This window comes from Haemorhous mexicanus, chromosome 1, assembly GCF_027477595.1.
Source record: "Haemorhous mexicanus isolate bHaeMex1 chromosome 1, bHaeMex1.pri, whole genome shotgun sequence".
NCBI classification, from domain to species: domain Eukaryota; kingdom Metazoa; phylum Chordata; class Aves; order Passeriformes; family Fringillidae; genus Haemorhous; species Haemorhous mexicanus.
In genome coordinates this window covers 37,741,191-37,755,472 of record NC_082341.1, presented here as the reverse complement: position 1 = coordinate 37,755,472, position 14,282 = coordinate 37,741,191, and the positions used below count along the sequence as shown (strand labels likewise).

At 35.7% G+C, this 14,282-nt stretch overlaps 1 protein-coding gene across 2 annotated transcripts in view; it reads left to right on the top strand.

The window, feature by feature from the left end:
• The window catches only part of ZNF385D (zinc finger protein 385D), a 408,882-nt gene that overhangs the window by 155,922 nt on the left and 238,678 nt on the right, over positions 1–14,282 (top strand). The window contains exon 1 of one of the 2 annotated variants that reach the window (XM_059846162.1): positions 6,353–6,377. The exons of the other annotated variant lie outside the window; for it this stretch is intronic. Within the exon in view, the coding sequence (XP_059702145.1) occupies positions 6,368–6,377 (10 nt within the window). The 5' untranslated portion in view covers positions 6,353–6,367. Of the gene's footprint in view, positions 1–6,352; positions 6,378–14,282 lie in introns of those variants that run through there. 2 annotated transcript variants of the gene reach the window in all.

The following is a 14,282-nucleotide window of genomic DNA, read 5'->3' as shown; positions in this document are numbered from 1 at the left end:
GTAAAATCCCCAGGAGATCTGGAATTATTAATCCATATTTTTTATCACCTTGTGCCCTTGTATGCATCAAAACTGGCATTAATAATCAGGATTTCCTATCTATTTCTTCCATCTTCTTGTTAAACCACCTGTCTAATAGTTTTAACCTAAATTTAGAATAATGTAAAATTAAACATGCTGTATAAATATGTGATGTTCTGTATGCTTCAGAAAAATATTTGCACCAAAGAGAGTTTGAGATTTTTGTCAAATTTATACAACTGCCCAATACCAAAATAATATTGCTTTTAAGTTCTGGTCAGTACCCATGGTCATGATGTAAAACAGGTGGTAACAGCTGACGGAATGGCATTAGAGATATTGTCTCTACTAGATAGAAGTAACAAGTAAATTGGTACCACATAGTCTCATATATTCTGCTGAAAATTCAGTAAGTCAGCACAGTTGGACAGTTGCTTTGGGCTAGCTAGGTAGCTGATTTGTAGGGTAAAGAAAATGAAGGAAAAACTATAATAATCTTTCTGGTTAAGTCACTGGCAAACTCTACATACACATTGGACATGACAGACCTCAGATGTTTCAGAAATATGTTTCTCTATAGACTGTTTTAATTTTTCTTTTGTTTTTGTTGTTAAGCTTTAGAAGAGGTTTTGTTGTGTTCTCTTCTTTCATGTACATTAGTGATTATTGTTCAGGCACCATGGTGGTTATCTAGTTGCTATCCTTTTAACTGAGATCCTGAACCTAGAGTTCTTCTAATAGAGTCTAATATTTGAGCATGGAAGTCCTCTTTTTATGTGGTGTTTAAGTTTTTTTTCCCCAGTATTTTTCTATTTTTTCATATTCTAAAGCATTTAGAATTTTGAGGAATAAGGAAGTTTGTACAGAACCGTGGATACAAACTTTAAAATTCTCAACCACAGGTCCAATTGGAGCTTTAGGAATATGTTTGTGAAATTTGCATAGTAGAGGAAAATTACATATTCACAGTGCAGTTACTGAAAAATATCCCAGAGTGATTGTGCATATCCTTGCTCTTTGATTGGCTAATGATAGGTTTTAGGCAATCACAGTAAAGGGAATAGCGCATTATGCAGTTATTTAAAAATTAACTTGTGCAAATCAGACATGTATAGTCAATCAGAATGCAAGGAAGTAGATACAGTTTGAGGAAAGAAATAGTCAAATTATTTCAGCAAACTAACAACCCTTGTGATTGGAAGTGATTGATGTGTCTTTTCTGAAACTTAAAAAAAAAAAAAAAATCAGCTTCCAAGAATGAGAGAGCATCAAAAATATCAGTGTAAATTTTAGGTCAAAATACACATTAGAGTTTTTGGGATTTGGTAAAAGCTGTGCCATCTTTACCAGTTCCATCTACATGGTCACTTTACCAGAACAAATTTTAGTTTTGCTGTTCATTCAGAGTATAATAAGTAAAGTGAAAGGCCTGGAAATGACATTTTGTGATGGCATGCTCTCACCGAGAAGAAACCATTTTCCTCTGTCTCTCTGTTTCTTAGCCCTTGAACTTATTTTTCTTAAAATTGTAACTGGGACAAAAAAGTCCAAATAGCAACTTGGGCTGGGCAATATACACATATTTTAAAGATTAATTTTATATTTCTTCTTTTGTTCACTGGTCTTTTGTGTGGGTGTGGGTAAGATCAAAGAAATGGTGCATCCTGACAGCGGCTCTACAATAGTTTCAAGTTGCTAAAAACTGTGAGGACTTGATTCATTATCTAGTTTATTGCCAGAAAGCAGACTGGTTTTCTCAAAAGTCCTGTAGATGAAAAAGCATTGATTAGTAAGTGCATTGCAATAAATGTATAGCAAATATGTAATCTGAAGGTTAACACGTACATAGGAATTGACTCAATGCTGTTTTTATTCATATTGCATTTTTCCCTTGAAAGGTGATTTAAAATTTCAGAAGGATGTAATTTATTTCCTTTAAATCTTCATTAGAGAACTAACACTTTTTTTTAGCCAGACCTTTCTCTCTTATTTTATTATTAAAACTCTTCCTCAATTTTGATAAATACATACTGAATTTAAAATGCTGACAAAAGCATTTATTTATTTCATCCCCTATGAGCTTCATCTTGGAAAAGCAGTCTTCCAGCTCTAACTGCTGATAAATTATTTGCCTTTTTAAAACAGGAGAGGCTTGCTTTTTAAGTCCCATTAACTTCCTATTTATTGGTGCTAGCTGTGAAGGGATATTTTTGCTACTTTGGATAAATATTTTCAAAAGAATAGCGCCTTTGCTGATTTAATACTCGCCACCTTTTTTAATCAGTTGAACATCTGGCCATCTGTGGCTTTCCATTTGATCATTGTGTTTAACTTTTTGGTTTTTGGATATAGCTCATACTGGAAAATTCAGCCCATCTCTGAATACAGAAGTGATGGGTTAATAACGAAGATTTATTAATATATAGACTAGAGACAGTGAATCTCACTGTGTGAGATTAAATGCATTATTCCAAGCACAGTTTGCACTTTTTAAAATGTAGCTGCTGGACTGAATATCCTTTCAGTGTTTTGTGCAGGACAAGGCTTCTTCAATTATTCGATTCCTGAAATCTGATTCTAGTTTTAAATATAATGCTAAAGCATAGTTGTGTTCTTCCTTAGTGGTACAGAGAGTCTATGCACTAACTATATTACTGATCTGAAAGTTTTAAGATCTAAAAAGTAAGTCTAAGCATGTGGTATTGCCTGCTACAAGAATAATGAATTTCCCATATATGAATTTAAGTCAAGTTCTGTGTGTTTATACTAAAATAACCATCATAGATGTGCAAACAAAAATTACACACAATGGCAGATTATCCATAAGCCATTGCCTTCACTGTACTACAAACATCTTGCTAAATAGGGTGGTTTAACCCCAGGGGGCAATCAGGCACTTCACTCCTCTGCAGAAGGATGGGGGAGATGATCAGAAGAATGTGAGTGGGAAAACTCATGGCTTGAGATGAAGATGTTTTTGTAGGTAAAGCAAAAGCTGCACACATAAGCAGAGCAAAGCAAAACAAGGAATTCCTTCACCTCTTCTCGTGGGCAGGTTGATGCTCAGCCATCTCCAGGAGAGCAGAGCTCTATCACATGTAGTGGCTACTTTCAAGACAAAAGAAATTACTCTGAGCATCCCTCCCATCCTTCTTCTTCCCCAGCTTAAATATATTGAGCATTAAGTTGTATGGTATGGAATGTCCCTTTGGTCAGTTGGGGGCAGCTGTCCCAGCTGTGTCCCCTCCCTGTTTCTTGTTCACCTCCAGCCCAGTTGCTGGTGAGGTGGTATGAGAAATGGAAAAGGCCTTGATGCCAACTGTACAAGCCCTGTTCACAATAATGGACATAATAATAAAGATAAGCACTTATGCTATTTTCTATTTTTTGTTCCTGTCCTTTGTTTTTTGCCCCCAGGGTCCTTATGGGTTCTTTCCCAAGCAGCAGAGCAGTTGGAGTTTAGAGTTATATTCACAGAAGGATCCAAATCTTCCTACTGCAAGGATCTGGGGACAGTAGTTCAGCCACTAAGCACATGGAGCTTTTGGTTTACAAGAATGAGTGGTTATTGGAATGTCACTGTGCTACTTTTGGGAAGCTAGCAGCCAGATTGAATTAGCTACAGAAAGACTGCACAAAAAAGATGAATTAAATAGTTTATTGTTTCATCAGGCTATCTTCAGGACTGCGTTAAGAGACAAATAATTGATAATTGGTTTTTTAAGTTCTAGTAAAAACACCCCCTTATTTTTCTTTCAAGCCCTGTTCCATCAGGTGGAATAGTGTTAGAAGGAGTCCCCACCCTTACTCGTATGCCCTGTGTTGTTATTATTTACACTAAGGAAGAATAAGGTCTAAAATGTTCTTCGTTTCCAAACTCAAAATGCGTCCAAATTAAGAAAAGTTCAGTGACATGAATTGATGACAGAATTTGTATTTTTACAAATATATTCTTTATATTCTTTATCTGCATTTTAGGTTGATTTTTTTCACTTAAAAACATTTGTGATACAATATGTTTTATGTTTAAGTGTATTTAACAAAACAGAATAGCATGATTGACTTGTTTTCTGTATTCCCTTCTATGTTTTCACTATCCGATGTCACCAGGGAATACGTGTTCTGTAGATTGCCCATCACAAGGAGTTGTGCAGAAAGTATCAGAAAGGGAATTGTGCTATTCTAGCACCGGGGAGATATGGTCACAAGTGACCTGCTTTGAACAGCTTAAGTGACTGGTATAGCTTAGAGTAAATTGCTATTTTAATAGTGCAAAGGTGCTGGAATCTGCTCCCTAGCACGTTCTGCTCTAGTGCAGCATAGTTAAACTCCCATTGCAATAAGCCCTGCCACTCACACTCGGCTATGAAGACATTAAATAATGACTGAAACTTAATTACTATTTGACTGGCACTCAGTTGGCTGTGATTTGTCATGAAAGGTTTTCCTATTTGTAGTCCATCAGTTGTCATCATCAAATAATCTTGCACTAATTGACATTTTGACCAATATTTGGGTTAATATTAATGCTGTTTCTTGCCATAGTATTTGTGTGGGCCAGATTGGTAGTCCTCTTTTTCATGTTGGCTAGCAACTAACTAATTCTATTGCCTTTGTGTACTGGAAAAACTCATTCCTCTCTGTTTCTGTGTTTTCTCCTATGCAGCATAATTGACTAAAAATCAAAGATTCAGGAATGACATCAAAACTTTGCAAGATGAGACCTATTGTAAAGAACCCTACAGGGAGACAGATATAATAATACCCTACAGATATTTTTCTAAATTACAAAAACATCCATGCATGACCCAGTTTCTATTTCTGCTCTTTCTCTAAATATTCTTAAAAGCATGGTAAGATGTATTTTGTGTTAAGACAGTGTGGCAGGTAAAGGCACAGTCTTGTTCTATAGACATGTCAAAGAATGAACAGAAATGGAAATGGTGAATAGTGCCATGATTATTTGCACAGACAAATATAATTAGTATCAACAGAAAGTATTACATGAATAGCTGAGAGTCATGCACAGCAGGAGATAGGCACAGTAAGTGTCTAACCTAACACTGAGAAGCATTTTCAGTGTCTTTTACAATAAGTTGGGAGGAAAATATGGACTGTTCTTGTCAATATCATCTTTGGTTCAGATTGCATCATGTTAGACTACAATCAAAATATATGTACATTTGAGGAGAAAAAATGAAAATCCATGACTAGAGTAAAACTCATTATTAACAAGTTAAGACCTGTTAATAATACATAGGCTGTATTGTATTCATTTTCATAGCCATTCATACTTTGGTTCTGAGTAAACACAGCCTATATTTCAATGAGTACAGTCCTGTTATAAAGAAGTTCGGAAGCATTGCTGATAAATGTTTAAGCTTTTATAAGAAGTTGTCATTGCCTAGTTCAAAGAACATAAGATGCTCAATATTTCTATGCCATAAATTGTCAAAGACAAATGTTAATTCTATATATCAGGTATTTTCATCATCTATCAACAGTGAATTCAAGGTTATGGAAAAAAAATGAAAGAAATATGGATTTACCATCATTTTTCTTGAGTATTTCCTAAAGTAGTCATTAAATTCCAGTGTTGCCTATGTATTGTCAAGTTGTCCCCATACTGTTTGTGATGGTTTTAGAAGAAAATCCTCTATATTTTCTAATTTAAAACTCCTTTATAGGTAAGTTTACCTATAGCAAAGGCAGGGAGAGTAGTTTTATTCAAATGTGCCATTTTAGATGTCAATTGAAGATCATAATGAAGCTTGAGAAAAAGATCCCACCATTTACCACGTGGTTTCTAGATGCTAAATATGCATTTTAACATAAAAGGGAAGAGAAGGGAGCTCTCCTGTTCGTCACTGACACCAGACCCAGGGGCTCCAGTCTGCCACAGCCAAACACCTTGAACACAGCACGAAAAGCTTGGGATTAACTGTATATAGATGCACTGGTTTGATGTAACAGCAGCTTGCTTGAATTAATGTCCTGTGACAAGCCCTCCCTTGCAAACCTTTAGAAGCAAACTGTTTCTTTGTCTACATTTTAAGCTTGGCTACAGCCTCTGATAGATTCTGCATTGTTTCTCACATACTGTTTTTTGGACAAAGTCGAATCATCATCTGTGAAGGACTAACTACCCAAAGGGTTTAAACCCAATTGCTAGTGGTTTATTCAGCTTTGACACTTCTCAGTGTGATCCTTACTGCCTTTTGTAAAACAAGCAGACAAGGGAAAGGCTCCAGAGACTTTTTTCTGTTCATTCTGTAATAGTTTTCTTGCCACGGGAGGCTAAAGAAGATTTGTACTGCCTGCTTTCTTTTCATTAGCAGTGAGTGCAATGCTGTTGGGTAAGTTAATGTGTGAGACTATAAAAGGAAAAGCACAGGAATTTGGAAAAAGGGTGGGTTTTCTTCATTAATACATTTTTAATATAATTTTTCTTGATTTATTCTGTATGGGGTGCAGTGAAAAATAAAGTAACGTGTGACATTTGAGATATTTGCAGTTGTTCTCAGCCAGACAGAGAATTAGAATCTAGCTGTTTCTTGAATGCAATACTATGCTTCACTGATTTTTGGCAGCAGCATGTTAAAATTCTTGTTATTAGACTGACAAAGAAACCTGATTGAATTTTCAACACAATCATACTTCCTGTCATGAAATGTAATAATATTTAATGATATCCTTGTAACGCTGCATGGAATAAAATGCATCAGTCTGGACCACTATATTGCACTAACCTTAGATGCTTAAATTGCCATTAAATGGTTTACTCTGCCTTTCATTCTGAACGTTTATTTTAAAGAAAATTGGGCATGTTTGTTGAGAAACCCCCAAGTTTAGCAAATTGATTTATGCTTTTTTTAGTATACACTAGCTGTTTGCATAAGATTAAATTTGAATCACAGCATTTTGTTAGTTTTTTGTGTTTTGACACTTAATGTGTAAATATTGTTTTTTATATATACATAGAATAGCCTTTTTTTTCAAAAATAAGATTATACCATCATTACTGTTATAATTTTTCAGAATACTCTGGGCTCATAATATTTGCTATAAGTACTGCAGAATAAATAGTAAATATAAATTAGCTTTAGAGATAGCCTTTTTGCAGTTTCACTTTGTATCTGGTGGATTGATAGATGGTAACTCATGCAGGACATATATGTTTTCATATATGAAGATGAACAGGATGGTAAATGATAACAGTCATTAAAGGATTACTGTATGCTACATCTCTTGACTTTCTAATCATTGCTGCTTATCATCAGAAAATGTATTCTACTTTAAATTTTTTGTTGTCTTATCTATTATGCATATTTCTGGTCTTTTCCTTTGTCCCCAAACACATACTTAAACTTCTCCTCTGGGATATAAGAAATACAAAAATTACTTAGGAAAAATAAAATGCTGGTAACTCAGCTGGAACAGTTCTCTGGGAATTCTCTCTCCCTCTTTTCTTTTTTTTTTTTTTTTAAATGTGAACGGGTAGGGACAACAACAGTGTCCTGCCTGGTAGACCAGTAGTTCTAGATTTCTATAGTGAAATGTACACAGATAGTGTGTGAGTTTTTTAAATACCAAGTTTTATTGCTTTCCCCGCCCCCCCCCCCCCCCAGTTACTAGTATACTCTTTGACATTCTAAAATATTCAAGCAGAGATAACTGTTGATAGATGTAACTCAGCACTATTTCATATTTATAGAATCACATTAACTCCAGCCACACTTGTCAACAACTCTGTTCTTTTAATTCCCAAGAAACATAGCTTGAAGCATTATCAGTATGTGATATAATTAATCAAGAAAATATTTTTCCTCTGTTTTATTTTTATTTGTGTGCCCATTACTACATATTACCAGACACAGTTGTTCAGCCCTCAGATAACTACAGTCACTGCTTGATGGTTTAATTGTGTTCTATTTCTGTAGCTTTTATAAGACAGAGGAGACTAGACTAGATCATAGCTTTAAAATGGCCCTTACTCAATGGAAGTTGTATAGTTTTGTCCAGAAAATATATCGTTTCCCATAGTTGATCATGCTAGTATGTTGGGTTTTGCCTACAATATCTTGGTGATTTCAAAAGGAGAGCTTCTTGCCAAATCTGAAAGTCTCATTGTGGTGGTACAGGAGTAGTCACAGTTGATCAAATTCCGCCAAATAGCTCCAGGACCTCGTTCCCTGGCATAACAATCAGAACATCTCTGAATAGCACATGTGAGCAAACATATATACAACCAACACATGAACACATTTTAAAAAGTTTAATGTGATTAATCTGTTGCCCTCCTTATGGAACAGGCATTGAATAGCACATGTGAGCAAACATATATACAACCAACACATGAACACATTTTAAAAAGTTTAATGTGATTAATCTTTTGTCCTCCTTATGGAACAGTCATTAAGGCTCTCAGAAGCACTGACTTTCTTATTCCACTTCCTTGCCTTGTGTCCGTGGATCTGTCTTCATTAGAAGTTTCATCCCATGGTAAGCATGAGGTAAAATTCTCACATCACTGAAGTCAGTATTGACATTTAACGCTTGAATAGAGTCAATTTATCACAGTGTGAGCCTCATGTAACACACCACCTACAGTGAGGAAATCAGAGGAAGAAGGGCAAAACTTCTACAGTGATCCAGGCTTGATGTCTTGAAGTCATACCCTGCAGTAGTGGCAGTGACATACATAGAGGTGCGTAAACTCAAATGGTATGCAGCATAATTTTGATTCACTTCACCTTACTCTACATTTCAAATATTTTGGAATGCATTTCTCTTAGAAAATGCAATGAGGTATCTTGAGAATGCCATTTGTAAACTAATAAACATGATAGGTGTTTTTCTGCTGCTGCAAGTAATAATGTGGGCCTTTCTTTTTTTTCCTTTTAAAGGTCCTTGCTGCATAAATTTTTTTTTTTGAAGACATTTTATTTTAATAGAAAAACAATCTTTGGCATGGCCTTTCAGCAGAGTATAAGTTGTAATTATTTTTTTTGTAGAGACCATTTTAACTGTCCCCAAGGACTCTGATCAGCATTCTTCACTCAAACCCCCATGGAGTTCAGTAGGCTTTTTCATGATTAAAAGAACACATGAGGAATGTTGAATAGAGCTAGCTTATTTAAAGGCAAGCAAAGCCTTTATGTTTTCGTAAGGGAATTAGCAACCTAGATATTACACACAGAGGACGACTAATCTTTTATGTGGTGTCTAGCCAAAAAGATGGCTTCTACAGTTTTAGAGCCATTTGTTATTTTGTCAGTGTGGCTCCAGGCTACATATCACTGGATAAAACCTTTATTTTACATAACAAATAATGAAATACCGCTGCTTCACTGTCTCTCTTCAAATGATTAAAAGAGATTTAATTTGCTTAACATCACTTTACATTAATTTCCGATTCTACACATGCTATTGAATCCTACTCTTGATTTTTGAAATAGGTATATAGGATTTTTCTTCTCCCTATAACACAGCACTCAGTTGCACAATAACTAAGAGCTACTCATCAAATGGTCCCACATCTTTTAAGGGAAAGAATAATCAAGAAATTGACAAGTAGCTTGGGAAAGAGTTCCTAATATTCAACTATAATTTTCAACTACAACATGAACAGGCCAATACTCAGATTTCAGAGTTTGCTTCTATTACAAACTCTCTACCCATCTGTTGGATACTCTTGCAAGAGCTGCCTTTCATGACTTGCACAACTCAATTAGGGAACTGTTTTGTAAGGAAGAGAAGGTGATAAATTGCTTTGTTAATGAGGAGTCTGTTTGGGTTACTGGAAAGGTAGGTAGGGTGCTGAAAAGGAATGCTAGTTAAGAGTACAATATATTTCCACTGTTCAAAACCATAAAATTTCCCAGGTTAAGAAGGACTGGAAATTAGAGTTTTGATGATTCATTGCCTTTGAAGGTAGTGGAAGTACCAAATACATGAAAGGAACTTACTGTATAAAGAAACATTTCATCGCAGAATAAGTTTTCCAGACCATGTGAGAGAGATTTAGTGGAAACATCTATAATTAAAGGCATTACATCTGTGGTGCTTGTTGAGTTGTACAGTATTGTATTGCATAGAAAGAGCTCCTTCATATATATTCATTTTTTTTGGGGCATTCTGCCCCTTTGTGATTAGAAGAGAATACTGCAGAAAGTGAAATTACTCCAGCATATTATTGGGATGCTAACTTGATGTTTGAAAATATGAAAGTTCTTTATAGAACTTCTTTTTATGTCCTTTCATCTCTCTCCAATAATGGCATAATCAGCTCCTGATCTGCACTGAGGTTTCTGTTTCAGAGCTCTTCCTGTAAGATAGCAGTAGTGTAAAATAGAGAAGGTTACTGCTTTCATGAGCAGGCCTCTGCTTTCCAGGATTTGTTTTTTACTCCAGCTGGAGACTACTCTTTCTACATATATTCTGCTTATCTTTTTCTGTTTCTCTATCCTTATTTCTTGTTGCTTCCTCCAGTGTTTATTCTCCAGCCAGTTGTTGCTGTCTTCATTCCTCTGGTGCTGCATATTAGAGCAGTTGCTGTTGCACATTCTCCTCATGCACTGCCATGTGCTGTGGGTAGCATAAATAACTCAGAGACATAGTTTATAGTCTTAACATTTGCAATCAGGCTCCTCTCTTATTTACTTTACCACATGACAGAAACAGTGCAAGTACAAATGGGAACGTAAAGGAGTAATATGGGTTTCAGACAAAAGGGAACAGTGATCAGCACCAAAATCAAAACTAAAATGTGTCTCTCGTGAACTTGAGTCCTTTACAGGAGATGAAAATAACGATATTTATGTGTGTGTGTGTGTGTATTGTGTATGTATTTATATCATGTAAAGAACATGGGTGTCTCACAGGTTTTAGATACAATTGCTCTTTAAGAGTAGCTGTTCTCACATGAATAAAGTTCTGTAGAGAACTTCACTTAGTGGAAAACCATTCCAGTTAGATCTGACAGGTCTTGATAGTTGGTTTCACGGGGCCTGTTGAGAACTTTAATTCAAAGCAGTATTTTGTTGAGCTGCATTACAGCTCTAGTTGCATTCCCATATCAACAGACAGTTCTCTCACAAGCTTACTTGAAACATTTTAGCAAGGTGTTTATCTGTGATAAGTCATTATTGCTTCTGATATGGGAGGTCCTTGGTGACCAGCCAGAGAATCTTTATCTCAGTCATTTGTCCTATTCAAGAGTCTTTCACAACAGCACTGTCGAATTCCGCAGATTTATATTGTTCAGGCTTGATAAGCAGTTCATTGATCAGTTTTCTTTCTGTGAAGAGAGAATGCAGGAGACAAGTATAATCTATGGTACTTTTACTTGTGCTGACTGAGAGTAATGCAATATGATGTGCCCATTTTCTTGTGGAGTTTCCATGGGCTAGACCTGAATGGGTGCATTTTATGGTCCATTTGGCATGCTCTAAATATCTGTTCGTACCCTTTTTATCAAAGTCCATCTTTTATGTCACTGTATAGAGTTTTATTTTATGGTTTTTCCAAAGCATAGAATGGGAATGATATCCATTAACACAAAAGACACTTCAGTGTCCCTGTCATTAGACTGACTTGGTTCAGCACCTCTTGCATGATACAGCTGTATAAATCTTTAACCTGTATAGAAGTACTCTTTAGATCAGTAACAGTAATTTAAAAAAGGATTAATGTGCTGGAATCACTTGAGATTGCTTTTGTTCATGGGGTTGGCAAGTGTCTGTGAACAGTCAAGCAGTTAATAAGCATCTGTGTTAATTCATGTATTTAATAAACATTTACCTGGTTTCAATACTCTCTCTTCACTGACTTTCCAACACACAAGAAATTAAGTGTTTCACCTGCTTTATAAGATAGCACAAATTTGTGGTATTATATTATTGTGGATTGACCTTTTAAAAGCTAGGTAACTCATCTGAAGAAGCCTATAAGGTGTGGGAGGTATAAAAACTATGGCTCAACTCAGTTACTGCTGGGCTTTAGTAAATGCTGGTGTGTATGTTCTTACTCAAAATGTGCACTAAAATATAGCATCTTAAAAAACATTCTTAAATTTGAAAAAGGGTTTTTTAATCTAGCTTACTAAACACCTGTCTTCCTATACAGCAAAATAGGTTTGTAGTAGTTAGATATAGGATTCCAGGTCAGTGTCAAGGAACTGAATCCTCTGAGAATTTACTTCTTGGCTTTAAATGTGACCTGTGCTAGGAAAGAATTACTTGGTTTCTATCAATTTCACTGCCCAAGGTCCTTGGTGCTACAGAGGATAAGGCTGATAGATTGAAGGGAGGCTGTTACCTACTCACAGTTCTGAGATAGATAAAGTTGAAAAATATCTTGCAGCTGAAACAAAGAAGAAGAATTTCTTCCAAGTGTTACTTTGAAGTATAAATTAGTCTCCTGAAAACAATTACATGAGAGTTTTCTTGTCTGGCAGAAGAGAAGGATGACCTTTGCATGTACATATATATATGAACAAGTGGTAGGCTTACTGGGGGTGGGAATGAATGGCAGCTAGGGAATGTGCTCTGAAGAAAACTAAGACTGCAACTAGCTTGCCATCAGGACAAGTTTCTGGCACTATTACAACTCTTGAATGAACCTAGTTTTATTTGCTGTTAGGTATAATAATTAGCATTCATTTTTAATTTAATCAAGCCATTTTATTCTTGATATATCAGAGATACTTTTACTAAATTGAAATTTTGTTTTTATAGTCTCCTAGCAACAGAAACTTTTCTTAAGCTGACATTTACAATCTCAAGAGTTCTGTGTCCAAATTACTTTGAATAGCCTTAATTTTCAACAGAGTTTCTAAAATTTAATCAATCTCATCTTTTGTTAGTTTTATTTTCTAACAAAGGCATTTGATTAAGTTATTTTCTGAGCCTTGATTACAGTATCATCCCAAATGTATTTCAGATCATGGCACAAAAAATATATCTCAGCCATTCTGCCTAGTCTTGAATTGGATGCATTACTAGGATTTATTGTTTCTCAAGCATCCTCAGAATCAGAGATCTTGAAGAGAACTACAGTTATTCTTTTAACTCACACAGAGCCTCTGCAGAAACTGCTAATCAAAGCCATTGATCATTGTTAACAGATTTTGTACCAGATGGTCTCACTGCCTGACTTTTATAAGTGGCAATGGAAGAAAAGCAGAAATATCTGTTTGCCACTTTCTCTGGTCATAAGGGTGATCTGTAAGACCTGTAAATAGAGAAATTGGGGCCAAATTTGTGGCCCTTAAAAAAAAGACACAAAATACTTGTTTATGCAAACCTAATGCATATCAGTGGAGAATGGTGACAGTAACATCACCAACAGTGCATCAAGGGGTCCTCTGAATACTTTGCAGATGTTGCCAGTTTTTGTGCTTTGTGAGTTGCTCCCAAAAAGCTGCCTGAGATTACAAACTGACCTGAAACTGTTGGCATTGTCTTTCATGTGTATTTGGCAAATACAGCTACAGTATGTACAACAGAGTTGTCCTGCGCCCCGAGGTCCTGGTGGTGTGTGCTGTGGTCACATCCAAAACTGACTGTCATGCAGAAGCAAGCTTACAACATCACTATTTCAAGGATATCTGATTTTTGGATACTCTGAACAGATGTTTATTTTCAAAATATTCTAGGATAAGTATTTCAGGAAGAGCTTGAATATAGGAAAATTTAGATGCTAACCCTGGGACAGAACATTCTCATAGTGGTCCCTGAGTTCACCTCAATTCATTGTGACCAATAAAGCCACTGAATGGCTGAACAAATATGTTGGTTGCTTGTTTCTATCTGCCACTAATGGTCTTTATGCAGTCATAAACCTTCCATTATTTCTTCAGGATTTCTGTTGTGCTTGTCTTGGCACTGCTTGTGTATTATCGAGGAGCATGGACTTCCAAACTGCAAAACCATTAGTTCCTATCTATCAATTTATGCACATATATATAAACCAGTATTAAACATAGTACTGGATATGGAGGGGTTGTACTGCAAATAGATACAAAGGTTTTCATGCATTTTGATTACTATGTTGTAGACATAATTGAACTTTTTTCCCCCCATCCCTTATAAGATTTCTCACTGCTCATTAAAAAAAATAAGATTCAATTCCTGGCACTTCAAAATTTTATCAGGAAGCAGATTCTGGCAGTAAATTATGTGTTTTCTTCTCATAGATTTGTACAAATCATGCAGGTATTTTCAGGAAAGTGGATGTAATGTGTGAAGTAATATGGCAGT